The 27,995-nt window shown below is 42.0% G+C and overlaps 2 protein-coding genes across 2 annotated transcripts in view; one reads left to right on the top strand and one right to left on the bottom strand.

The window, feature by feature from the left end:
• Positions 1-922: 922 nt before the first annotated feature.
• Positions 923-8,137, top strand: LOC308527347 (putative DBH-like monooxygenase protein 2; the record flags this gene model as incomplete). Its single annotated transcript, XM_081102658.1, has 13 exons — positions 923-1,231; positions 2,091-2,237; positions 2,746-2,907; positions 3,153-3,236; positions 4,021-4,188; positions 4,362-4,464; positions 4,641-4,807; positions 5,112-5,203; positions 5,485-5,581; positions 5,713-5,772; positions 6,648-6,778; positions 7,493-7,607; positions 7,895-8,137. 13 exons carry the CDS (start codon positions 923-925, stop codon positions 8,135-8,137), a joined length of 1,878 nt encoding a protein of 625 aa, XP_080958784.1.
• Positions 8,138-14,736: 6,599 nt separating this feature from the next.
• The window catches only part of LOC308527346 (putative maltase-glucoamylase 2), a gene marked incomplete at both ends in the record, with an annotated part of 76,193 nt that continues 62,934 nt past the window's right edge, over positions 14,737-27,995 (bottom strand). Inside the window, 5 exons of the mRNA XM_081102657.1 lie at positions 14,737-18,045; positions 20,036-20,209; positions 21,767-21,816; positions 24,324-24,412; positions 27,574-27,698. Of these exons, the coding sequence (XP_080958783.1) occupies positions 14,737-18,045; positions 20,036-20,209; positions 21,767-21,816; positions 24,324-24,412; positions 27,574-27,698 (3,747 nt within the window). The remainder of the gene's footprint in view (positions 18,046-20,035; positions 20,210-21,766; positions 21,817-24,323; positions 24,413-27,573; positions 27,699-27,995) is intronic.

Raw genomic sequence — 27,995 nt, 5'->3', positions numbered from 1 at the left:
TGGGAAATTTAGTGGATCTAATATCACTTTTTACTCTTGTGTTCTAATAGTCTAACATTTTTTTCTGGCCGTTTATTATTTGCACAATACCAGTGGGGATGCTGGACCAAGCATCCTGTGGAAGTCCCTGTAGGTTTCCTGGGAGGAAAGATAAAGCACAAAGCCTCTCAGAGGCAAGTTCACGTTTATCCGCTTTCTCTCCCTCTGCTTCCCCTCACCTCCCCCTCCTCCTCCTTGCCCCTCCCCAGGAATGTGCAAAAACTCAAAGCTGCCCAGACTCGCCCACCTGAAAGCTGATTATGGCTCCTTCACCTCCACATGTCCTTCCTGGTATTAGCAGCAAAAGACTCCCACAGGAGATAGAAATCATAGCCTTCCCCTAACCCCCTCCCAACAACTTCTCTCCTTCCTGCTGGACTGGGAGGCAGGTTCAAAGGCATTCCCACCACACCTCTGCTCATGCCCGTTTCTATATATAGAAAATGCCCATGAAAACTGGGGGGGGGGGGGGACATTTGCCAGAGGACAGAGTGCTCAGTAAGGACATCCAAGGATCCAGGGATGGGGAGAGAAAAGGGGAGGGAGGAGAGGAGAGGAGAAAAGAAAAGAGGAGAGGAACTAACACTCCCTTGATTCTGTAAGGTCCCCATTGGCAGGACACTGGCATGGGGTTGGGTGGAAGAGGCTAAAAGATTTACTCCTGAGAATTTCACAATAAGTCCCCAGTCCAGGGCAAGAGCAATCTGCTCTGCACCCTCTCTGGACACCTCATCCCTCCAGGGTTATGTAAGTGGCACCACTCTGAGCCCAGGGGATGATCAGATCAGAAGAACCCCAGTCTGTCCCTCCCCTATGGCATGGTGCCTAGAGCAGGGGAAGCACATATAAGTCCATACTTATTGAGTGTTCACCTGCAGCAGAGATGCTCCAGATCCCAAGAGCCATGGCCTGTGACCTTCTCTTCAGGCTCCTTCTACTTATGGTTCTGGCAGCCCCCTCCCAAGGCAACCACCTTGGTCCCACCTCTCGATTATGTTATTCCAGGTTCCTAGATCCTTCCAATATCATTTTCCTGCGCTGGGACTTTGACCTTGAGGCTGAGGTGATCACTTTTGAGCTCCAGGTCCAAACAGCTGGCTGGGTGGGCTTGGGAGTCACAAATGGCTACACCTTCGTGGGAGCCGATCTGGTTGTTGGAGGAGTCTTGCCTGATGGCAATGTCTATTTCTCGGTAAGTTGGAGGGTGATTTTCTTCCAAGGATGCTGGTCTCTTGCTGGGGTTCGTGATGGCTTTGAGTCCAGGAAGGATCCACAATTTCCAAACATGCTGGCACATGCCCAGACCACCAGCTGGCTGCTGACCTCTCCCTGCAGAAATGGCCATTGGAGAGATTCAGTCTAAGTCTTCCGGATTCCATGTCCCTAGGTGCTAAGGAATGGACCACTGGACTGAGAGAGTCCTGTCCCACATGCCTGCTAATAGCCCACTTAATGCAGGTCACGGGGGAGAGTCACAGCTGTTTGAGACAGTCTTCCTCCTCAATTTCCTTCCAGCTCCGTCAGGTACACCACAGCACGAAATAGTCTAATTACAACAGCCACAGAAGCATTTTTAGCTTAAAATTGTTATGTACTTTTGAGTAACCAGGCATTGCTCCAAATTCTTTGCATGTTAAACCTCACAGCATCACTATGAGGTGGATGATTATTATCCCATTTTACAGACAAAGAAGCGGCTCACCCATCTCCTGCACTGATATAGGGAAGTGTCAATGTTAAGAGCCACAGAACAGGATGAATAACATAGAGAGTTCAGAGAGTAAGTGAGATTTCAAGGGTTAGAGATACAGGAATATTAGGATCAATGGATGTAAGATTTGAAACTGAAGTCAAGCAAGGTGGTGAAACTCCCATCAGACGTCCAACCCTCTGCCCCAAGGTTCCACCCTTGATGCCATGTCTGTCCTAGGAGCAAAGTACATAATAAAGAAGCCCTCAGTTCTGTTAAACTAGTATCTTAGGGGAGCTAAAGGGATACTGGCTGTTCTTGGGACTCCTGGTTCTTACCTTTGACCTTCACTGGACCCCAGGATCAGCACCTGGTGGATGAAGACACCCTGGAGGAGGACGGAAGTCAGGATGCTAAGCTGCTGGGTCTAACAGAAGATGGTGTCTATACCACCATGCTTTTCTCCAGGCCCTTCCGCTCCTGTGACCCTCATGACAAAGACATTATGGTAAATTAAGGAGGGGAGAAAAGTATTTGAGCACAGACTGCTTTTTCTTCTGGGGAGGTGTAGTCACCCCTATGCTGGAATGTCCATGCATTTCAGGGAGCTAGTCACAGTTCCTAGGACTTCTATCTCCATTTCAATTATCCCTACTCTTAAAATCTACCAGCCTTCTATGGAATGACTTCCCACTGATTCAGCCCCCACCCCCACCCTGCCCTCCCCAGCCTTCCTCTTGTGAAGTACCCTGTCCAATACCACTGAACTTTAGGGTGTCATTTACCATATGTGGACACAGGCATAGAGAGGGAATAAGAGAGGGGATGTGCCTTGCTCAACGTTTCCAGCAAGTTGGCCTCAGAGGCAGAACTAAGACCTGACTAGCTCTCACCCCTGAACCTGAAGCTCTTTCCATCCCACTATGTAGACATGAGCAAGTGGTTTGTGTTGGTCCTTGGGTGTGTGCAAAGTGCTGCTCATGGGTGTAGCATCTCAATGCCCATGATTCCCCCAGAGCGACACGGTGAGGGTGCTGGCTGCCTATGGCCTGGATGACATGCTGAAGCTGGACCCGGAGCGTACTTTTGTCAAGTCCATCTTCCTGCTACAAATAGTCCACCCAGATGATCTTGATGTACCTGAGGACACAATCATCCATGACTTGGAGATCACTGATGTAAGATTTCTCCATCACACCCAGCCTCCTCCAGCCCCCTTCCCATCTTCCCAGTCAATCCACACCCTCCTCTTATACCCAATACTCAGTATATTCCTAGAATTGAAGTTTCTCTGGCTTCTCTCAGTCCCTGAAGGATGACCATACTGACCTAAAGTGGACAGTCTTCCCTGGTCTGTCCCTTTCCTTGACTCTCTGTGAGCCTCACTCCCACCCCAGCCTAGCCTCTGTGTGTCTCTCTCCAGTTCCTTATCCCAGAGGATGACACCACATATGCCTGCACCTTCCTCCCTCTCCCCATCGTCAGTAAGAAGCATCACATCTACAAGGTATGGTGAACCAGAGGATAGGACACTGTCAAGGCAGTTGAGCAGCTCAGTGGATTGGTAGGGGGTGGTGTCAATCAGATGACTGCTAGGAGGAAGGAAGCAGAAGGAAAGCAGTGGGGCTAACATGGGGCCAAGCTAGTTTTGGTGGACATGGTAGTTTCATGATTTCCTGAGCCCAGAACTATAGCTCCCAGCACTGTTTCACTCCAGCCCCACAATGCATCTGAGATTTTGATGAAATTCATGAATTCATAACTTTGCAAAGAACAAAATGTAAGCCCCCACCCTGGCCCCAGAATTGTGCTCTTAGCCCAGGAGGAGGTGTTGGCTGGGAGGGGCATGGTGAAGGGCTAGAGGGAATACAAACTTGGTCACCTGATTCCACATTTGGATAGTTCCAATTTTGATTAAATAAATAAAAGTATGATCTTATAGTAAGTGGCAAAAGTGTGGAAACTGTATTTTCTTTAGAGAGAGACTCCAACAAGAAGTGGTTTCATGTTCAGATATCTCAGACTAATGAAGTTAGTAAGGGAAAGGCTGAAATCATGGGCATTAGCATGCTGTGCTCTCAGGGAGAGACTTTAAAAGGGTGAAGGCAAGAGAGGAGTCAGAGTTGAGGGGGAAATTACAGGTTAGGGAAGGAAAAAAACAGAAGAAATGGAAGAGAAAGAAGAAGAGAAGCAGGGAATGGGTGCAGTTTTATTTGGGGAAGGGCAACGTGGGGAATAGGACTTGACATAGAGGGTCATGACTATGCTTTGCCCTCCTCCCCTCCTATCAGTTTGAGCCCAAGCTGGTCTACCACAATGAGACGATGGTGCATCACATCCTTGTGTACGCCTGTGGCAATGCCAGTGCTCTGCCCACGGGCATCAGCGACTGCTATGGGGCTGACCCCGCCTTCTCCCTATGCTCCCAGGTCATCGTGGGCTGGGCTGTCGGGGGCACAGTGAGTCCTGTGATGAGGAGATAGGTGGCTAAGGGGTGCATGCTGTTTGAAACTGGGATTGCTGAGCTGATGAAGGCTGGGAGACAGGGCGGTCTGGGATGGGTCCCTGCACCTAGCTCCCAGCCTGCACCCAGCTCCAGTCTTTCTTGCTGCCAATTCCCTTCATTCAACAGAGTTACCAGTTTCCAGATGATGTGGGCGTCTCTATTGGGACCCCCTTGGACCCCCAGTGGATCCGACTGGAGATTCATTACAGCAATTTTCACAACCTTCCTGGTGAGCATCTGAGCATTTATGGAAGAAAAGCTGGGCAAGCTGTCTGATGCCTCTAGGAATTGGAAAGGTGTCTTGGGATGTGTGCTGGCTCCTTTTGCTAACAGCTTTCCTGGGCCTCTTTCTCCCCACGCTGTGAACTCCTCTCCTGCCTTCTGTGGTTTGCCTTTCTGCACCAGGTGTGCACGACACCTCGGGGATTCGAATGTACTACACGGCACACCTGCGCAAATACGACATGGGAGTCCTCCAGCTGGGCTTTCTCACGTTCCCCATCCACTTCATCCCCCCGGGTGCTGAGTCCTTCATGTCCTACGGACTGTGTAAGACAGAGAAGTTTGAAGAGGTGAGGCTGGGAGGTTCCCCATCACAGATCTGGTCTGATCCACAGCACATACAGCCTGCACCCGACACTTGGACAATGACTACAGCCTGGTGCTCAGGAAAATCACTAACTGGGATTATGCAAGGGATGCAAGGAGTCAGGGCTTTGGGGACAGGGGGAGTGGGGCAGGGATTTGGTCCAGGTAAAAACTAAAGGGGTTAATGTCAGTTTTGAGAGAAGGTGTCAAATAGTAAGGGTGGAAAATCAAGGGGCAGGGCAAGATGAGAGTTCTTAACTAACCAGCTGCCTCTCCTCCCTGTCACAGATGAATGGGGCCCCGGTGCCTGACATACAGGTATATGGCTACCTGCTCCATACCCATCTCGCTGGGCGGGCTCTGCAGGCTGTGCAGTACAGGTAAGGGAAGAAGGCATGGATTTGAAGCTTTCCCTTGTGCATGTGGGAATAAATCTTAGAAAGTTATTTATTCTTCAGGATACGTTTAGGAGTAAGGAGGAACCAGAATTATCCACAGAGCAGAGACGCCTTGAGGAAGACTGTGGAAAGAGGAGCTTTCTTGTTTTATGAACAATCTAGACCCACAGAGTGACACCCCACACAGCTTCTTTATTGATAGACACCCTCCCCACTTCATCTTCCTCACCTTATTCCTGTCTCCTCTCTTTCTCTCCCTCCAGAAATGGAACACAGCTCCGAACAATCTGTAAAGATGACACCTATGACTTCAATCTGCAGGAGACTCGAGATTTACCTCATCGAGTGGAGATCAAGCCGGTGGGACCCTGGGGGAGGCATGGCTGGTGTCAGGGACAGACAGGCTCAGGGCTCATTAGTGTTAGCCGGGTAGTTCTAAGATAGATCCAGTCTCTCTATGTCTTACTTTTGGCCTCTGTGTTTCACTCTAGGGAGACGAATTGCTAATAGAGTGTCACTACCAGACACTGGACCGAGACTCCTTGACTTTTGTAAGTAGCTCTCTCCCCACATAGTCACCATGACAAACGCATGGACTTGAAGCCTCATTGCCTGGCTTTGAATGCCAACACAATCATTAGTAGCTTTCTAACTGTAGACAAGTTATTCAAGTTCTTTGTGTCACAGTTTTCTAATGTATAAAAGAATCAACAATATTATCCATTGCATAAGTGTTATGAGAGTTGATTAATACATGTAAAGCATCTAGGTCACTGTCTGACTTGTAACAGATGCTCAATTAGAGTCAGCTATTGTTATTATGGTCACAAGGAATCCCATCCATATTGTGTGTACGGAATGGTTCCATGCTTGTCAGATTCAAAAGGAGTTGCTTGCTGCTGAGGAAGAAAACGCTGCTCTTAAAATGATTCTAATACAAGGTAGAAAGTGATATGCATCATTAGAGTAGAATGGAGATAATGTACTAGGGAAATTCATAGGGAAAACCATAAGGTCTCCCTGCAGTGATGAGAACATGTGACATATTTGAGTGGGTCCTGAATTAGATGTGTACCGATGGGGAATTCTGGAGAAGCTCCTGAGAGAGTGACTTTTTAAAAAATTCAATATTTTGTCTTATCTTCTCAAACCAAGAAAGTGGCCATGGAAATATAGAGGAATGGGAAGATAAGTGAGAAATTTCTTTGGAAATGACATGCATAACTGTCTACCAACTGGAAATAGAGAAGGTGGAAGGAAGAGGTGTGGTGAGGAGTGGTAAGGATCAGTGAGTTAGCTGGAGGTTAAGGAGAAAGGAAAACAGCTTCATTGGTAGAATGGCTACCTATACCATTTCTGCCTGCCTTGTTCTCTCTGCATGCATTTGTATCTTTGTCTCTCCATCTGTCTCCCTCTTCTTTTCCAGGGGGGTCCCAGCACCATTAATGAGATGTGCCTCGTCTTCCTCTTCTACTATCCCCGAAACAACATCTCCAGCTGCATGGGGTACCCTGACATCATCTATGTGGCCCATGAGCTGGGGGAGGAGGCATCAGAGTGAGTCATCCTGGACCATAAAATCCTCAAATGTGACCTCTAGAAGTAAGATCACTTATGTACAAATTCTCAGTCTGCCTTTTTCTCATGCACTACCAGATTCAGTCAGACTGTGTTTACTTTCAGGTAGAGGTCCTTCATTAGTTGGAGGTAAGGGTTCTCTCTGAGACTCCTTTCCAAGAATGTACATCTGTGCAGACACACCCCATTTCACACATAATTTTAGGGCATTTACAGGTTCCCTGAAGTTACTCCAACATCCTCAGACTTCATAGTTCTCAGATTAAGAACCACTTCTTTAAAGAATTAGATGTTTCTCTTTTTCACTCTTAAAAATTCTTTTCTCTGAGTCCTAATGATAATTCTACTCCTGCCAAACTTATTATTATTTCATCCTATATAATAATAGGCTCTTACGCAAATTGTTCCCTTGGCCAGGAGTTTGAACAGGGGGCAGGGCTGGCCGGCCAACCTCCTGCATCCCCTTCCCCCAGCCAGTCTGGCCCGATTGCTCTGATCAGGGCGGCTGGCTGGACCCCACCTATGCACAATTTCGTGCACTGGGCCTCTAGTTGATTTATAAGACACTCCTTACAGTTTATGCTGACATGAAACTGGCACTCACAAAAGTGAGGATATTTCATACACCTTTTGTCAAGGCTTTAAGTTGACCCTAAACTATTGTCTGTCCCCACCCTGCCCTTGTCCATGCAGTTCCATGGAGGGCATGATGGCCATGAACAATGTTGAGTGGACCCTGGAGAACATTAAGAAGGCTGAGAAAGCCTGCAAGGAGGCCCAGCAAACCGTGTTAATAAAGACCATTGACGTGAGCATCTTAGGGTTAAGGATGGAGGGATATGGGGTGGTACTGGGAGAAGCCAGAATTAGAGAAGAATGAGGGAAGTGAATGACAATGATAGGAACACTAGGTCAAGGAAGAAGAGGCTGATGACAAAGAAAGTTGGGCTTATGAAGCTCTGGGTTTGGGGGTGGGATTGGAGTCTCCCAGTTAGTCTGTGAGGCTGCAAGGACTGGTATAACTAAGTAAGGTCCAAGAAAAGGAAACAAGGTGGGGAGGCTTCTATTTTTGCCCATTTTTCCCTTCTCCTGCAGGAAGTAGTGGAAAACACAACAGGTTGGATTCCAGAAATCATCCCTACGCCTCGGGGGCCCTGTTTGGAGTCATCGGGAGGCAAAGTGGAGCCCCAGGATAAGACCCCTGCAGGCTTCAGGGCTGCACCAATGGCCCTCTTGGCCTCTGGCAATGCTACCCTGAGGCACCTCCCTATGGCTGCCCTCTTGTTTGGGCAGGGGGCCTTCTTTTGGCTCCTTGCTACCCTGCAGGCTGGAATCTGACACTGTCTCCTCATGTCAAATACCTAGTCCCCACTCTGCTCAGTCCCCTGATCATCAAACACAGAAACTCCTCTCTTTTGACTCCCAAAATATCCCCCATCTGTGTCCGTTCCCATGGCCCCAAGGGAGGACACTGCAAGCCTGGCCACTGTAATACTCCATAAGGTTTGTCCATGACCAGCTATGCAATTCATCCTTGAAAGTTTTAGTAGCACCAGTGGGACCTCAGGTTTTCTGACAAAATCTGGATCCAAGTTTGGATGTGAGGTAGTGGACCACTCTCTGAGAAGTCTGATGCTCCAGCTCACTCAAGGGGGTGCCATGTGGGGAGGAAGGGGCTTGACAGCAAATGGAGAACCCTAGAACCCTTCTCCTCCCATGCTGGCCCTAGAGGGGCCTCCTGCTTCTCTCTTCTTCTGACATTTTGTGCAACCCTCCCCCATAAGGCAGAGGCAGCAGACCACATGTGTGATATGTGGTAAAGAGAGAGTTGTGTTTATAAGGGACAAAGCTTAAGACATCAGATTACATAGAACTAAACTTGCTTCCTGTTGCCATCTCTTTCTTTTGAGCCTTTAGTCCAGTAGAGACAGCTGGGAGGTCTCTTAAATTGCTCAGTAGAAGGCATCCAGAGGGCATCAGAGGACCTGGCTGCCCCAAATGCCACATATAATGCAGCCTTGCTCTCCTCATCATGCCTCTACCATTGGATGGTCTTTATCCCATCAAATGTCACATTCTCAACACTCAAATCACCAGGTGTGAAGAGCCCTAACTGGCCAGGCCAGTTAAATTGGGCTCTGAGGACAGAAGGATAAGGTGAAGAGAGGTAGTCCTTGGCTCTGGAGCCCAGAACATGTCAAGGAGGTTCACATGGACAAAGCCTGCAGTTTGCAACCACAGTTGACAGGCCTGTGGTGGCTGCTGCTCTGAGAGCTCAATGGGGCATTCTGACTTCTAAGCTTGAGAAGCTCTGTGCCACCCTATCCTTGGAGCTTTAATGTCACTGTGTTTCTCTATGAATTGCCTTGCTCATTATTAATGTCCTCTGGAAGGAATCCCTACGCTGGCTCTTCATTTCTTGGAGATCACTGCTTCAGCGACTGAGCCTTGGTCTAACATCACAGCCCTGCTTCCTGGCAGAGCAACACCCTTCCTCTGGGAGTGGTGAGGTGCTTGGAAGATACCAAGCCCATGACCCTCACTGTTATTTTTTTTCTGGAGAATTCTGGATGCTCCCTTCTGAGATTCTGCAAAACCTTCAGTGTTCCCATTTAGCTCCTTCCATCTCAGTTGGATATTTGCAATGCTTAGGGTCACTTTGGGGCCTCATGATGTCTAAGCAGAGGGACTTGCTGACTTTAAATCAAGTTTTCCGAAGTTCATGATTATGGGAAAAACTATGCTCTCCAGAAACCAGAGGATTGTCTATGTTCACTTTGAGGCATCTCTGTTGTCATCAGTCAATGGAGATTTTCCTTTTAGAAAAGTTTTTCCAAATAAGAGTTTTTGACTACTCTGAGCAGAGAACTTCTAGTTTGCAAGCTATAGCATATACCCTTGGATTAATTTCACTGTCAAGTGTAACAAATGAAAATCACTAGCTTTCTATAGAAAATTATTTAAATAACTATTTTATTTAATTATCTACATTTAATAGAAGTCAACAAATCTGTTTTAAATTTTTTAACTAGAGGTCATGAGAGGGATGTTTGAGAAACAGGGAACTTTAATCAAGATAATTAGTAGGAAAATAGTAGCCACCATTGAAAAAGTGAAAGGCTAGCAGAAAGATGGTTTAAGATGAGAAGTTTAAGCTTATGAGTAGACATCTGAGAAGTCAAAAGTTATCTCCATATCAAAAAATGTTTTAAAATTAATTCTGCCCAAGAATTCAATGGGTAAGCTTATGGAGAAGCATGTGGGTGCTGATGAAGATTAGAAAGATATGGCTTAAGGGAAAATTTTTATGACTTAGAAATTTAAAGCTACATAGGCTCTAAAGTCTGTTTTAATTCAGTTGCACTTTTTTTCTGGGCATATATTTGGAAGTAAACTTGTGTTGCATCCATAACACTGTCTGTCATCTATATTACCAATTTATCTTCGATTATTTCTCTAAATATAGCTGGAATTAGAAATATAAATCTTCATGAAGGTTGTAGGACTTGTTATGATCATAAATTATAACTTGCCAGAAACTATAACCTACAGTCTAATTTGAAATTAGTATACCGTGATTTACTCTTGGTAATTATCATATGATAGAACTTCTAGCCTGGATAGTTTCTCAAAGATCTTTAGGCATCTTGTGCTCAAATAAGCAACCCTGCCTGGGTTGAGGTCAACTTCTCCGAGGATTTTCCATCATCAAGTGTCATCAAAAAACCTTCAGCCACAAAACACCTGCTGCTGGCTCCTCCCAACATAGTACTAACCCACCTCGCCTCACAACCTCTTCACCATGTTGTGATTGTAACACGTGTGTGTATTTCAATATTTATACCCTATTTAGACAAAATGTAAGTGAACAGAAGCATAACCACAGGCAGATAAACTGAGAAACAACCAGCCACACCCCAGAGCAGGTGGACACAAGTCACCTTTGGGAGAATACTGTGAAACTCAATGTCTCACCCAGGGGCAAGACTAAACCAAGGACTCACTAAGCAATAATGCTCACATTCATTCAGTGAATCACCATCAAATAATAGTGCTTTTTGAAGAAAATTATGAAACACTGATAAGTTTAATTTCATCACACAAACCACAGGAAATTTTTCTGGCAGAAAATATGTTTTCCATATAACATAATGTGCCTGAACGCGCGCACACACACACAAACACACACACACACATGCAGTCCACATGAACTCTATTGGCTATTTCAAAAATTTTATTCTCTGTTATTTGTTTAGACATTTTGTCCTCAATGGAGCTCTCTAGAAGGCAACATATGAATAGCAGCAAGTATAAAAAGCTTAGGAAAAATACCATGGGGTATGGGGGAAGGGTGGAGGGGGAGAATGGGGGGGAAAGGGGACATCTATAATACTTTCAACAATAAAGATAAATTTTAAAAAAGAGAAAAATATAAATTTCCATTAACTTAATTCTTTTGTGTAATGAGGAAAGATGGGCACTATTTAATTTAGCAGGGAAACATTTTTTTCCAGCTCAAAACAAAAACAATGTTTTCCCCAAAATCACAGTTTGAGACACTACAGTCATCTTCAAAGAGCAGTTTTCTTTTACAAAACTTGTTTGGAAACCAGGGGCTCATAGCAGTCTTGCTATAAAGGACCAGCACTAAGGAGAATCTGCTTTGCTATCAGGAAAGCCTCGGGGAAGAAGAAGGAAAAAGTTTAAATAGACATAAGAACACTTTGAGGGCTTATGTAATAGTCATAATAAACCTTGCAGGGACCTTTACAGACTGAAAATGCATTTCCATGAACATTGCAGCTCCAATGTTTACCCCATCCTACAGATGAGCAAACTGAGGCAAGGAAAGGGAAGGAAGGGAGTATCCACCTGAAGTAATAGTCCCTGCGCCAACCTGGTAGCAGGTGATACTCTCAGAACTGGTCCCATGGAGTCACCTGCCTGTGTTAGGGTCTGATGGCAGCCCAGGAGCCAACACAGCTCAGGAGTCAGAGCAGCCAATGCTTGATTCTATCTCTTCCCTCTCCACATTTTCGGCCTGGTTCCCGGACCACACCTTGTGCATAGACTTCACGTTTCAATCCTCAAGTGTCTTCAAACCTCTGAAGTTAAGTCCAGCTTTTCTTTGTTCTGTTTTGTTGTTGTTTTCTTTTTTCAGGAGTACTTACTTTTCAAAACCCCATACTTTAATCATTGTCGAGTTATATACACAAAGGATTTAATTTCAGTAACTACAGAACTATGGTGTTTTGGGTTTTTTTTTGTTGTTGTTGTTTTTTGTTTTGCACTAATGCTGCTTTTAATGGTGGCACAATATAGAAGTACAGGTTTTACTAGCTTGAGCTGATAGGTTTAAAAGGTGCTTATTTACATTATCAAGTAGCCTCATATAGAAACAGATCTCAGGCTGCCGAGACTGGAGATCTGCAGGACAGGAAGGAGGTTCTTGGGTTTTGTAGGATAAAAGAGTGAACTGCTAACCCAGCACTATCGTTATACTTGTTTGGGAAAAAAAGGTTGGTTTTGGTGATGGTTTCATCTTCCATTTCTTTTACTTGGGTGGTAAATAAAAAGAAATTTGTTAGCTTGAGTTTTACATTTTCTTGTTAATACCCGTTTTGTTTCAGTAGGTTGCCATTCATTAGCCTGCAGAAGTGCGGGGTATTTCTGCATTGTGTTGTATACATGTGTGTTTGAGAGCTCAAATGCTGGCTTCTTATAGCATTTAGTTGTTTACTTTATTGCTAGACAAAACATTAGCAATGAATCCTTTCCACATTCCCTGCCACAAACCCATTAAGATCCAAAATCCTTGTCAAACATCTGGTTTTAAAACTTGGGAGATGGTAGTAAAAAAAAAAAAAATTATTGCACAAACCATCCATTCTATAAGCATTGGGCTTTGCATTCTCTGGTGGAGGGTCTATCAATTTTTTCAAGAGGACTGTCATTTGTGGGTAGATTCCAAAAGGGAAGTAAAACTAACTGATGGTCTGTGCCCCTCATGTGGAACACACCAAGCCATCCAGACAATAGCACAGCCATGGAAGGAGGTCAGAACGCTGTGCAAATGTGTTCACAGTAGTTGGTAGACATCTGTGTCATAAGAACCTTAAGCCACATGTGCTGGGGTTCCTACATGCTGGGAAAGTTCGTAGTATATGTAAACAGGACCTGAGAGTGAAACTAGGATATTGTTGCCCTGGGGAAGTGATTCAAGTTGAATGAAGACCCCATGCTTTGTTTAGGTGGGTTATATCTATTCATATTTACTGCACTTTAAATTAAAAGGGACTCTTTTGCACAATATTTTGTAAAATATTTATTTTCTTCATTCATTCAAAATAACAATATATCAACTCTATGTTAACATAAATAATATGTTTTATGAAAAACAACTATATTTTCCAAAGCAAAAAAGTGAGTGAAAAGAATGACATGATTTTATATTTTGTAGATATGTTTAGTGCCTGGTTGAACAGAAGAGAACTAGATTCTTGTATCTGTCTCTGTATTCATCTATGGTGACAGCACACAGCATAGAATCTCTATAAAATGCCATTGTATACTAATGAAAGTGAAAAAGGCACCTAACAAATATAATATTATGAAATAGATGTGACCTTGTGCACCTCGGGAAGAGTTTTGGGGGCTTCCATGGGTCCCCAAACTACATTTTGAAAATACTGTACTAGAGTTAATCCTTTACTAGCACTCAGCCATGAGTCTATTCAAGGGAGTCTGGGTGATAGAAGAAAGCACAGTAATAGATCAAAGATAAATAGTGAATTTGGACATGAAGGACAGAGAACATGCTGGTAGTCCTAACCCCTTGAAGGAGAGTCTACGGTAAAATAATAAAAGCTGGAGAATAAGATAAAAAGCACATAAGATTATGAACTCTGATGCCAGGACAGAAACTGTCCCCTCTATGCCATATTTTTACAGATTTAAATCCGCCTGGGTGATTTCTGATCTATAAAAGAGTTAGATCCGTGTAAGTGAGTCCAGCCATTAATGGTAACAGCAAGGGTGTAAGATTATCTCATAAGTAAGATTAATTTTTCCCTGGGAGTACTTTTAATGTCTATAAATACAAGTACTTCTCAAATCTGTAGTAAGAGTATCAGTAGTTCCTACAGAAGTAATGGTTGCAAAGTTTTGAAAGTTATGTTTTTAACATCAATGATCATATTCTTATTTTCTAGTATAGTAACAGTAGCTTATAATATTCCTAATTTAGTTATTTCAGTTCCTGGAGTCAGGGTGTTTAGAAAGTCTACAATGGTAGCATTTTTTCTATTTATAGCTACAAATAAGATTCCTTTAAAAGCACTAATACTTCCAGTTTGTGTAATAGCAAATTACGATATTGGTAGCCATGGTATTTGGAAAAGTCCATAGGAAACTAAAGTGTGATTTTTAGCGTTACTAATTAAATAATGTACGATAGTAATAGTAACTACTGCTGAAGCAATTATTTGAGTGTCTGGTATTACCAGTGCTCTCAGTTATAGTATTATGTCCTGTAAACCAAGAACAAGTTGGGTGATTCCAATGACTATATCTAAAGCAACAGTATTTATAGAGCTTAATGTGGTATTTTAAAGAATATCAAAATCATCTGTGAAGTCTGTAGTAAAATACATAAAATACCTGTAGTGTAATTGATGGGGCTATGTGAGTTATAATTTTAAAAATAGTTGCATATATTCTGGTTCCAAAAGAAATAGTTACAAAGTAAGTACTGGATACATCTTGAGATATACCTTCAATGCCTACAGTGCTTGGAGTAGCCATATCTGTAAAAGCTAGTGCAGATATTTGTGAAAATTTATGTAGCATAAAATCATGTACCTCTTAATTGATTTTCTATATCTGTAATAGTTGTTTTAAAGAGATGCCTGTACTAGTTATCCTGCTTTGAGTAGTAATCAGGGAACTACAGTAGTATTTGTGGTGTTTGCAACATCCATTGGTGTTCTATCAGGAATAATAGTATTTGAAGCATAAATGGTAACATTTGTAATAGCCGTGGTAGCATTAGTTACAATAAGAGGTAAAAAACTGGTTGTAGAATTTGTTGTTACATGATGGTGAGTTGCTGTATCTAGAAAAGGTGTTAATGAATCTGAGGCTACTGTAGTATTTGGAATAAAAACACTCCTGGAGTTATCTGCATCAGCAATATTTTCTAAATGCTCTGTAATCTTTAAAGTATTGGTGGTGGGAATAGCTGTGGTACTTGGAATGTAAGTGCTTGTAAAGATGGTGTCAGAAGTAGTGTTTGAATTTGTAGTTTTTGTGCTGAAAACAGATGTAGTGATGGTGGTAGTATACGCTGTGACTTTAGTAGTAGATTTAATATCTGTAATGTTCATATGTGAGGAAGTGGCAATGTCTTGAGCAATAGTAGCTGAGCTGTTTCTAGTGGAAGTATTTATAATGTCAGTAACACCAGTTGTCATATTGGTAATAGTTGTATTGGTGGTGCTTTGAGTGCTCCTGGATGTGGTACTTAAAGCATGGGTAGGGGTATTTGGAGGATAAGTAGTGGTACTGATTCTGGTCAGTGCATTATCTGTGGTGGTGATACCAAGGGTGCTTGTAGGAGGTAGAGTTGACATGATCACAGTAGTAGTTTGTTCAGAAGTAGCATTTGTTATTAAAGTAACTGTTGTGATAGCTTTAGTTGTTTTTGTGTTTCTAGCAGTGGTAGTATTTAAAACATTTGTAGTAATTGAATCCATGCTAGTAGTATCAGTCTCAGTATTTGTAAGAGAAGGAATAGTTGTAATCGGAAGCGTATTATTAGTGCTAGTAACATTGGTATCTGTTGGGGAAAGAGCAGTGGTAATAAGACCAGCAGTGCCAGTGGTGGTAGTAGTAGTATTTGTAGGGAAAGGAGTAGTTGTATTAGGGGTTATGATAGGAAAGGCAGTACCAGTGCTAGCAGTGGTAGTATTTGTAGGGAAAGGAGTAGTTGTATTAGTGGTTGTGATAGGAAAGGCAGTACCAGTGCTAGCAGTGGGAGTATTTATAGGGAAAGGAGTAGTTGTATTAGTGGTTGTGATAGGAAAGGCAGTACCAATGCTAGCAGTGATAGTAGTTGTAGGGAAAGGAGTAGTTGTATTAGTGGTTGTGATAGGAAAGGCAGTACCAGTGCTAGCAGTGGTAGTATTTATAGGGAAAGGAGTAGTTGTATTAGTGGTTGTGATAGGAAAGGCAGTACCAGTGCTAGCAGTGGTAGTATTTGTAGGGAAAGGAGTAGTTGTATTAGTGGTTGTGATGGGAAAGGCAGTACCAGTGCTAGCAGTGGTAGTATTTGTAGGGAAAGGAGTAGTTGTATTAGTGGTTGGGATAGGAAAGGCAGTACCAGTGCTAACAGTGGTAGTAGTTATAGGGAAAGGAGTAGTTGTAGGGAAAGGAGTAGTTGTATTAGTGGTTGTGATGGGAAAGGCAGTACCAGTGCTAGCAGTGGTAGTATTTGTAGGGAAAGGAGTAGTTGTAGGGAAAAGAGTAGTTGTATTAGTGGTTGTGATAGGAAAGGCAGTACCAGTGCTAGCAGTGGTAGTATTTGTAGGGAAAGGAATAGTTATATTAGTGGTTGGGATAGGAAAGGCAGTACCAGTGCTAACAGTGGTAGTAGTTATAGGGAAAGGAGTAGTTGTAGGGAAAGGAGTAGTTGTATTAGTGGTTGTGTTAGGAAAGGCAGTACCAGTGCTAGCAGTGGTAGTATTTGTAGGGAAAGGAGTAGTTGTATTAGTGGTTGTGATAGGAAAGGCAGTACCAGTGCTAGCAGTGGTAGTATTTATAGGGAAAGGAGTAGTTGTATTAGTGGTTGTGATAGGAAAGGCAGTACCAGTGCTAGCAGTGGGAGTATTTGTAGGGAAAGGAGTAGTTGTATTAGTGCCTGTGATAGGAAAGGCAGTACCAGTGCTAGCAGTGGTAGTATTTGTAGGGAAAGGAGTAGTTGTATTAGTGGTTGTGATAGGAAAGGCAGTACCAGTGCTAGCAGTGGTAGTATTTGTAGGGAAAGGAGTAGTTATATTAGTGGTTGTGATAGGAAAGGCAGTACCAGTGCTAGCAGTGGTAGTATTTATAGGGAAAGGAGTAGTTGTATTAGTGGTTGTGATAGGAAAGGCAGTACCAGTGCTAGCAGTAGTAGTATTTGTAGGGAAAGGAGTAGTTGTATTAGTGGTTGTGATAGGAAAGGCAGTACCAGTGCTAACAGTGGTAGTATTTGTAGGGAAAGGAGTAGTTGTATTAGTGGTTGTGATGGGAAAGGCAGTACCAGTGCTAGCAGTGGTAGTATTTGTAGGGAAAGGAATAGTTATATTAGTGGTTGGGATAGGAAAGGCAGTACCAGTGCTAACAGTGGTAGTAGTTATAGGGAAAGGAGTAGTTGTAGGGAAAGGAGTAGTTGTATTAGTGGTTGTGATGGGAAAGGCAGTACCAGTGCTAGTAGTGGTAGTATTTGTAGGGAAAGGAGTAGTTGTAGGGAAAAGAGTAGTTGTATTAGTGGTTGTGATAGGAAAGGCAGTACCAGTGCTAGCAGTGGTAGTATTTGTAGGGAAAGGAATAGTTATATTAGTGGTTGGGATAGGAAAGGCAGTACCAGTGCTAACAGTGGTAGTAGTTATAGGGAAAGGAGTAGTTGTAGGGAAAGGAGTAGTTGTATTAGTGGTTGTGTTAGGAAAGGCAGTACCAGTGCTAGCAGTGGGAGTATTTGTAGGGAAAGTAGTTGTATTAGTGGTTGTGATAGGAAAGGCAGTACCAGTGCTAGCAGTGGGAGTATTTGTAGGGAAAGGAGTAGTTGTATTAGTGGTTGTAATAGGAAAGGCAGTACCAGTGCTAGCAGTGGTAGTATTTGTAGGGAAAGGAGTAGTTGTATTAGTGGTTGTGATAGGAAAGGCAGTACCAGTGCTAGCAGTGGTAGTATTTGTAGGGAAAGGAGTACTAGGAACAATAGTACCAGGTGTATCTTCAATAGTACTTGTTGGGAAAGAAGTGGTTATAATAGGAGAGGCAGTACTATTGCTAGCAGAACTAGTACTTGAAGCAAAACTAGTGACAATAGACTCAGAAATGGTAGCAATAATAGTAGATGTGGGAACTGGAGATGTTGATGAAAAGGTACTCGTCATAGGTGTAGTAGTAACGTCGGGAACATCGTGACTCCAAGTGACCTCAGTTAACTTTTCCAGCCTGAAAATCTTGTCAATCAGTTGAATAGTTAGTGTCTGCCAGAAAAGAAGAGATAACATTGGTATTTTAGAACTCTTAAACATCACATTTAACAACAACAAATGATGTGTTCATTTTTTCCCCAGAGAGTAACAGAAGGTTCCTTTTCAGATCACATTGATTCCAGACAGATGACTATAGAGAGATGTGCTGTTGGCATAATCCCTGTGCCAGAAATGTGTCTTTCTACTTCATTTAGTCAGAACTACACTGCTCAAGAATTTGCATATTTGATTAAAACCAATGCTCAGAAAAATATCTTTGTTTTGCCACCGATTTTAACCTTCCTGAAGGCAGGCTGTTTTCATGTTTTTACCATCCCCAACACAGAGTATACTGCCTGGCACATAATAGTGTAGTGTAAACCCTGAGATTTGGATTTCTTTTTTTTTCTTCTTTTTGTTTCTTTTCTGGAAGGCAAGTGCCTCAGTTAAACTTCAACTGACAGATTTGTCCATTTCAAAGAGGCATCTGTTTCCAGCCCAGGGAAGCTCCTGTTTTCCAGATCTTGATTGATTTCAATAGTAGATCACTTGGTTCCCTTATTGATTTCTCTTCTCAAGCTTGAAATTCACCATGTGTCAAATTCACCAATAACGAGTGAACCCTGGAAGCCCTAGGTCCCTACCCCCACCCCCAAAAAAGCTGAACCCTAGGCTCTTGCCCATTATCGACTCCCCCCCCCAAATGCCCCAGGACCTCCTTGTATGGCCCCAGGTGTGCTGTGAAATTTCCAGGACTTATATAAGTTATAAGCTTGTATCTTTTCAAAGTTTCCTGATGATTATTGCTGAAAAACATTTTTTACTCATAATAAGAACCACATGAGCTGGTCCAGCCACAACCTTGGTTATTGATAGGTTGAGACCAGCACATAACAAATGCGCATCTGATATGCTACAAACTTTCCCCAAAAGAAAGTGTTCAAAAATCTTCTGTATCAGTATTAACTGTAAGTATTTACTTGCAAAGGGTGGTTTTGAGATCAATAGTTCAGGAAAAATGTTCTGAAGTAGAGAACTAAGTGATATAAAATATAGCATAGGGAATATAGTCAATAACTGTGTATGGTGTCAGATGGGTGTAAGATTATTGGAATGATCACTTACTAAGTTATGTAATGTCTAATCACTAAAGTGTACACCTGAAACTAATATAATAATGTATGTAAACTGTAATTGAAAATAAACAAAATTATTTAAAAAATAAATTCTTAGTGACTTAAAAAAAATTAATGAGATTGGAGAAAGAGGATCTGTTTGAATGTTCAGAGGGTCATTGTCCAAAATTCAAGTACCAGCAGGACACTCTTTTTATCATTTAGAAAACAAGAATAATCCATTTTTACCTTTCTAAACCACTCCCTATGAGTTGCTGAATCCATATTTATGATAGATCTAGTGTTCAAAAGTGGGATACTTTTCCTTCTGCTGTTACTCTTAATAACTCTACTTGTAATCTGTCTTCAATTAGTTGGCTGTGGCCATTAATCAAATAATTGATCTCACATCACAGGTAGCATATATTCATTTTTATGATTACCACCAATTTTCTGCCAATTTTCACCAACTTATGAGATCAATTGATTTGACCAAGGATGTGAGTAATTTCAGGAAGAAGGGAGAAAAATTTCCAATAACAATTTTATTAGATAACTCTTTTCTTTGTTTGAGCCTCTGCCACAGACATAGGTTTTGTTATACTAGCCTGGGAAACCAAACTTAACACATAGCATAGTTTCTTTGGGAAACCAATGGAAAGGATTTCATCACACCATTGATCATTGCTCCCTTGATTACACTGGGGAGGACCACTAATATTTTATATTTTATAATATAATTTAATAGTTGCAACTTTTCTGGAACATATCTATTGTATATGTCTATAACCTTTCAAATATAAGTAAATATAACTGATAATAATAGTGGTGGTAACTTTGCAGAATAAAATTAATTTATGACATAACAACATTCCTTTGAGACATACCTGATTGTAGGGGTCACTCGTGAAATTCGTTGTCGTGAATTGCTTGTTGTTATAGGTGACATTGACTTGTGTCACATAAGTAGAATGGATCCCCCAGATTTTAATATATCCAACTTTCAGTTGATTTGAATCATTCAAATACTTATTGTGCATGGTCTGGATTTGCAATATGTTCTATAAGAAATGTATAAAAATAAAAAACATATATCTGTTGATTGCCTATATTCCATATTAAAATGTTAAGCCTCAAATTACTATTGTACTGGTTTGCTGTTTATTTTTAATTAAACATTTCATGAGGACTACTTTCTGAGTACCAGCTACAGTAAATTTGATGATATCCAATATTATCATATTGGATAGTGCAGGTCTAAGATAGTCTCTCCATCCTAGTAACATGTTTTAAGACAAATCTATACTAATTGTAGTCCAACAGAATAATCAGATCTGAAAACTAGTTTAAACACAAAATAGAGGAAGTTTCCCTGGAAGTTATGATTCCAAGAAGAGAGAACAGAAAGGATATATGTCAGACATTGTCACATACTTGAAGCACTATCTATAATAATAAAAGCGTAATATGCTAATTAGATCAGACATCCTTCCCAATGACCTTCTGGATGAAGCTGAGGCTGTGAGGGAAGCCCAGGTCCTGGGTGCCGGAGGGAATCCCGGGTCCCAGGTGCCAGAGGGAAGCCGGTGCCAGCAGCAAGGGGAAGGAAGGCCTACTCTTTCATGAATTTCGTGCATCAGGCCTCTAATTATGTATAAGAGACACAATAGGTTTGTGTTATACTATTCCTTAGTTCAAATCAATGGGGAACAAATGAAAGAAGGTTCCAGGTTTGACATAAAATGATCTTCCTACTCTAATTAGAATTTTGTAGGAATGGAATAATCCATGGAATAATAAAACATGCATGGTAGATTGATTGAATCACTGTCTCAAATTATTTACCCCTCCTTATCCATACCATTTTCCATATAATTTTGTAATACACTCCTGCTCTGGTGGGGCATTCTATCCTACCTTGTGTCTGGGTTTGGTCATGTGACTTACTAATGGGATATTAGTCAACTTGAAGCAAATGGAGATTTTAAGAAGTTCTCAGGCATTTCTGTTTTTCCCCTTTTTTACAATCATGAAAGGTCATGCCCAGACTTGCCCATAAGGCCATTTTAGATCACTCAAGAGCCATATGACCCCAAGGTATGTGAGTGAATACAGCCAGGATCATCCAAGCAGCCTAACAGTACCACAACTGATTGCAGATCTAGGTAAGCCAGCCAAGATTAGCCAACTCCAGCCCAGATCAACTGAACATTATAAACTCATGAGCTAAATAAGTATTTATTGTTACATACTGCTTAAGTTTTGGGGTTGTTTGTTGTGCAATGAGTAGCAGATATAGCATTTATCCTTCAAAATTTTATTAGCCAGAAAATGCTGTCTCAATCCAGGAAACATGTTATACATATAAGGACTCACCTCTCTCCTCCCCACAGTATAATATGAATGGCAAGTTTCTTTTTATAGAGTGATAGTATATTGGATAATTATCAAAATAAGGACTGTTTCTTCCTTATTTTAATGTCAACAGACCTGATTTATAAAGGAAGGAAGGTCTTCCTATTAAGACATGGGATATTATATCCATACATTTAATGAATAATACTTAATCTGTAGCTAACTGGAAGAGGATTTATACAATTCAATTTTAAAAGTCTTACCTGACTTGCTGTAAAGTTTGCCAAAAAATAGTTTCCTTTTTCATAGGTATCTGCAACCAAGAAAATAGATTAAACAACTATTCGTTACTTCAACTGCTGCAGATAATCTTATATGGAGTCAGAAAATGCCTCAATGGGATCACAATTACTGATCAGGATAATCTTGAATTCTCTGAGGAGCACTAAAAACAGGAGCTGAGGGAATATTTCACTCTAAGTTGGTGTGGGGATGTGCATATGAAAGAGAGTGTTTTGAGGTAAGGGTCAGGAGGTTGCAAAGACCAAAGAACCTGGGTTGAACTAAGGTCTTCTATCATAGGTGAAAAAATGTGAAGGCTACTGATCAGTTGTTTTCTGTGCCAACATAGCAAGCACATAGCCATGAGAGCTCACATGGATATGATGATAAGCAGAGGAGAGCAGTTAGGAATTCAGACTCTCAAGTCAGATTGGGATGGGTTCAAATCCCCACTCTTGCACTAAGTAGTTGTGCAATCTCAGGCAAGTCACTTAACATTTTATCAACCATAAAATGAAGACAAAAAATAGGACTAACTCATGGCAATAAAGAACAGAACATGTTGCTTGTGCATAATAAGTATTCAAAATTTGTTTTTTAATATCATCATCAGTTATCATAATCTTCATCTTTATTATTCTGTCTCTACTCTTAGCTCATCCTTCCATAGCATTCTATATCTCAAGCCCTCTTGCCTCCCAGGAATTACTCCACCAGTTCTTCTCCATATTCTCCTTGCTCCTCCAAGCTCCAATTATGCTCCAGAGCACTTCATTCTGACAAATCCTTAACTTGATTCTCTCTACATCAAGTTATCATATCTCCTTTCTACTGCCCATGTCTCAAAAAAGGTAGCCTCTGCTTGTTATGTCTGTGTACTCAACTCATAATCCAATCCTACATCTCTTACATTTCAGCTCCTATTTCCTTTTTTCATTGAATTGGACCTTTCAAAGTCACCAGTGATAGTGACATGGTATATCAAATCTAAATATCTCTCCATATGATCTCTTGCCCACACATCTCCTTGAAATATTTCCCAGTTGATGTCCACTTTACTCATCCTCATCATGTGGCTTCTATACCTCCTATTTTGTAAAAGTCAGTTTCACATCATGTTCTTATCTTGGCCCTTGTCAACATTCCATCTCTTACTGTTATTACAACATATTCTCTCCCTGAACCGACAAAGCCTCTTCTTTGTTTTCTAAATTACCCCAACTCTTATGGAAACAAACAATTATGAAACCCTATTTTTAAATTTGGTCTTGGCTAGAATATGTACCCTAAGTAAATATTATAGTCTCTTTTAGCAGTTTTAAAGAATTTTTAAAGGATTGGATTCTGTTAATATGGGGGGTTTAAAATAATCCTTGAACTAGCTATTAAATCTTATGTAAGAAAAAGTTTAACAAATAGTTACAAACCTGTTAACAGAAAATTCCAATCAAATGTATACTTACACTGTATCTTGCTACTTTAAATTTGAATTTAGAAGTCTGTTTGGTGAAGCAAAGAGCTTCTCTATAGAAGTTGAAAAGCTTAAAACTTGCAGGAACTAGTGATTTTTAACCTTGAGATTGAAACTTATTTGTTGTAGAAACCTAAAATTTTATAGAAAACTGGTTTTCCTCTTAATATATTGCTCATAGGGGGCTGATTTCATACCCTAACTGTGTTGTTATTAACCCACTATGACATCATCTAGTCCTAATCAGCTCAAGCTGTAGAAAAAGACTCTAGATTTCCATAACACACTAGCAGTGATTTTGCTGGTGGAACATTTGGCAATATCTAGAGACATGTTTGGTTGTTACAAAAGGGGAGTGCTTTTGGCATCTAGTGGGTACAGGGTGGGGATGCTGCTAAACATTTTAAAGTAACAGCCCAGCCACCACCAGTAACAATAAATTATATAGCTTAAAATGTCAATTCTATTGAGGTAGAGGAAACCTGCTTTTAAAAAAGCATTTTCTTGAAAAAGAGGAAAGTTGATTTCCTGATTTCAAAACTCACTTCAAAGTAACTGTCTCAAGACAGAGTGGTACTGGCATAAGAATGAATGAATTAAAAAGATTATATATCTTTTAAATGTGAAGTTTTTTTTCCTGTGTCCTCAATTATGTAAATATACCTTCACATTTAAAGTCAATTGATTTTCAACAAGGGTACCAAAAGAATTCAATGGTGAAAGAAAAATCTTTTCACAAAGAGACTGGAACAACTCAATATCCACATGCAAAGAACAAAGTTGGAGCCCCTGCCTCCACCATATACAAAAATTAACACAAAATGGTTCAAGGACCTAAATATAAGAGCTTAAAATATGAAACTCTTAGAAAACAAAAAAGGGTAAATCTTTGTGACCTTAGATTTAGCAATATTTTTTATTATAACACAAAAAGCTCAAGCAATGCTCTTACTTTATTAACAGTAGCAAAAATAGATAGATTTTCAGTTAATTCCAATTATATCCTGAGCCTCTAGAATGTGATTTTTCTGAATGATGCATGGGGACCTTGGAAAGTCTAAACTCACCAATGCTTTGTCCATCATCCCAGAACATCTGCCCTTCAGCTTTCCCATTGTCATCCAAAGCAACAATCAATCCCATAAATAGTTGTCGACTATGAAAAAAAAAAAGTTATTTTTCTCTAGATTGTAAGCTATACAAATAAATGACAGATTCTATTGAAAAATATGATTAATCCAGGAAAATAAGATAATAGCTTTAAAATGCACAGAAAGCTCCATAAGTACATAATATGAGATAAAATACAAAATAATTAAAAGCTAATGGGAAAATATTTAAAATTTAATAAAATATTTGGCAAAACTTCAACTTTCAAAAATTAAATACACATCCTTTACTCATATACATATTATAAGTAATATGATAAGAAACTACTTTTTTAAAATACATTTTTATTGATTTCAGAGAGGAAGGGAGAGGGAGAGAGAGATAGAAACATCAATGATGAGAGAGAATCATTGATTGGCTGCCTCCTGCACTCGCCCTACTGGTGATCGAGCTCGCAACCCAGACATGTGCCCTTGACTGGAATCGAACCTGGGACTTTTCAGTCTGCAGGCTGATGCTCTATCCACTGAGCCAAACCAGCTAGGGCGAAACTACTTCTTTATAGAAAGAAGACACCCTGCCCCAAATAAAATAAAAACAAAACATCCTTCAGTAGCTTCCATATTGCTGCAGAATAAAATGCAGCATACTTATCCTAGCATTCATAATTCTCCATGACCTCATCCTAACCTGTTTGAACTTTATTTATTTTATCCCTCTCTTTTAATGTTTCAACTTCAGTTCTTTAATTCTCTCAGAATATCTCTTTCCCTCATTTTCAAACACTCAAATCCTATTTATTATACAAACTCAGCTCAAAGCCCTCTTTCATATAAAACCATGCTTTGCACAAGATTTAAAGTTAACTTCTCTCCTTTTGAGTTGACTCTCTTGATAGAACAGGTTCTTCTTAATATGATATGATATGTATGTATAATATATATATGAGGCCCAGTACACAAAAATTTGTGCACTCGGGGGGGAGGGGGACCCTCAGCCTGGCCTGTGCCCTCTTGCAGTCTGGGATCCCTCAGGGGATGATCACCTGCTGGCTTAGGCCCACTCCTCAGGGGATTGGGCCTAAGATGGCAATCAGACATCCCTCTGGCAGCCCGGCAGCCCTCGGGGGATGTCCACTTGCCAGCGGGGAGTAAGCCTAAACTGCAGTCGGACATCCTTAGCGCTGCTGAGGAGGCAGGAGAGGCTCCCACCACCACCGCTGTACTGGCAGCCATCAGCCTGGCTTGTGGCTGAGCAGAGCTCCCCCATGTGGGAGCGCACTGACCACCAGAGGGCAGCTCCTGCATTGAGTGTCTGCCCCCTGGTGGTCAGTGTGTGTCATAGTGTCCAGTCTTCCCAGTCTTTCTGCTGTTAGGGTCAGTTTGCATATTACCCTGTTACTATATAGGATAGAGGCCTGGTGCACAGGTGGGGGCCAGCTGGTTTGCCCTGAAGGGTGTCCCGGATCGGGGTGGGGTCCTGCTTGGGTGCCTGGCCAGCCTGGATGAGGGGATGATGGCTGTTTGCAGTTGGTCACACCCCCTTCAGGGTGGGGGTCCCCACTGGGGTGCCTGGCCAGTCTGGGTGAGGGGCTGAAGGCCGTTTTCAGGCTGGCAGGTGACTGAAGCTCCCAACATCTCCTTTTTTTCTTTTTTCTTTTTTTTATTCTGGGATTTATTTACCTTCTATGGCTGTCACTGGAGCTGAGAGCTGGCTTTAGCTCTGAGGCTCGGCTCCAGCTCTGAGACCTTGGCTGCTGAAAGCAGGTATCTGGGCTTTGTTTAGCTTCTATAATTGAAACACTGTTGCAACTCCAGCTCTGAGGCTTGGCTGGCTGAAAGCAGGTTTCTGGGGATTGTTTATCTTCTATAATTGCAACATAGTTGCTTATAGTGCAGCTCAGAGCTGGGAGGCGGCAGGCGGGGAACCTTGGCTTCCTCCATCACTGGAGCAAGCAAGCCTCCTATTCACTTCAGCTGCTTGGCTGCCGGCCACCATCTTGGTTGGCAGTTAATTTGCATATCACCCTGATTAGCCAATGGGAAGCATGTCAGAGGTACGGTTAATTATCATGTTTGTCTATTATTAGATTAGATAAGCTAGAGAGAGATAGAGAGAGAGAGAGGTGAGGGGGGCCAATGCACAAAATTCATGCATGGAGGGGGTGTCCATCAGCCCAGACTGCACCCTCTCTCAATCTGGGACCCCTCGGAGGATGTCTGACTGCCAGTTTAGGCCCAATCAGCACTTGGCCTAAACTGGCACTTGGACATCCTTCTCACAATCCGGGACTGCTGGCTCCTAACTGCACACCTGCCTACCTGCCTGATCGCCCCTAACTGCTCTGCCTGCCTGCCTTATTGACCCTAATTGCTCGCCTGTCTGCCTGATCACCCCAACCACTCACCTGCCTGCCTGATTGCCCCTAACCCAGGGGTGGGCAAACTTTTTGACTCTAGGGCCACAATGGGTTCTTAAACTGGACCGGAGGGCCGGAACAAAAGCATGGATGGAATGTTTGTGTGAACTAATATAAATTCAAAGTAAACATCATTACATAAAAGGGTACGGTCTTTTTTTTTTTTAGTTTTATTCATTTCAAATGGGCCGGATCCGGCCCGCGGGCCGTAGTTTGCCCACGCCTGCCCTAACCACTCTGCCTTCCTGCCTGATTGCCCCTAACTGCTTGCCTGCCTGCCTGATCACCCCTAACTGCCTCTGCCTCAGCCCCTGCTGCTGCGGCTTTGTCCAGAAGGACGTCCGAAATGACATCCGGAAGGTTGTTCAGCTGTCCCGTCTAATCAGCATATTACGCTTTTATTATTTCATATATATATAAAATCTCTTCTAGGTCAACCCAAGCTGAATGGGAGTGAGCACTAAATCCCTGTATAGCCATCACAAATCAAAGAGCTCATCAATATTTCTCAATTTTGTAATAGTATAGAAAGAAGTATATGCTGCTGCCCCACCAAATTTTTGTCCTGGACCTCTGATGCAGCGTTACAGATAAATGATCTCCCCAAGCCTAACTTCATGAACTCATCCTACCCCAGGTCCCACTCAGAAGGCACTCACAGAACCAAAGCAGTGAAACTGCCTGTGATTTGGATTTTATCCACAGAGCCCCAGTTGAGGTGGCCAGCCCCCATGAGGCTGCCTCACTGTGTCAAAGTGAGGCCATCAGACACTGCCTCTCTCTCTTACCTAGAGTGAGTGTTCATTGCAGCCTCCTGCCAAGGCAAGATGTAGCCTCCTCTGATATGAAGGTTGATGTGGTCAAGGGGAGCCTCCAGGATTCTCCACTCACCTGTCGATGTATTGCCAGATTCCTAGAATGGAGAATGCAGGCAAGCATCTATAATAGATGGATGAAATGAATGCATGCTATACAACAAGTCCTTCCTTCCCAAGGAAGTGTTTCTGGAAAGTTATCAAAATACTGCAAATTGAGCCCTAACCGGTTTGGCTCAGTGGATAGAGTGTTGGCCTGCGGACTGAAAGGTCCCAGGTTCGATTCCAGTCAAGGGCATGGTTGCAGGCATATCCCCAGTAGGGAGTGTGCAGGAGGCAGCTGGTCAATGTTTCTAACTCTCTATACCTCTCCCTTCCTCTGTAAAAAATCAATA

This window comes from Myotis nattereri, assembly GCF_964212035.1.
Source record: "Myotis nattereri genome assembly, chromosome: 11".
In the NCBI taxonomy this organism is placed as follows: domain Eukaryota; kingdom Metazoa; phylum Chordata; class Mammalia; order Chiroptera; family Vespertilionidae; genus Myotis; species Myotis nattereri.
Note: the sequence above shows the minus strand (reverse complement) of the source record. Positions and strands in the feature narration are given on the sequence as shown.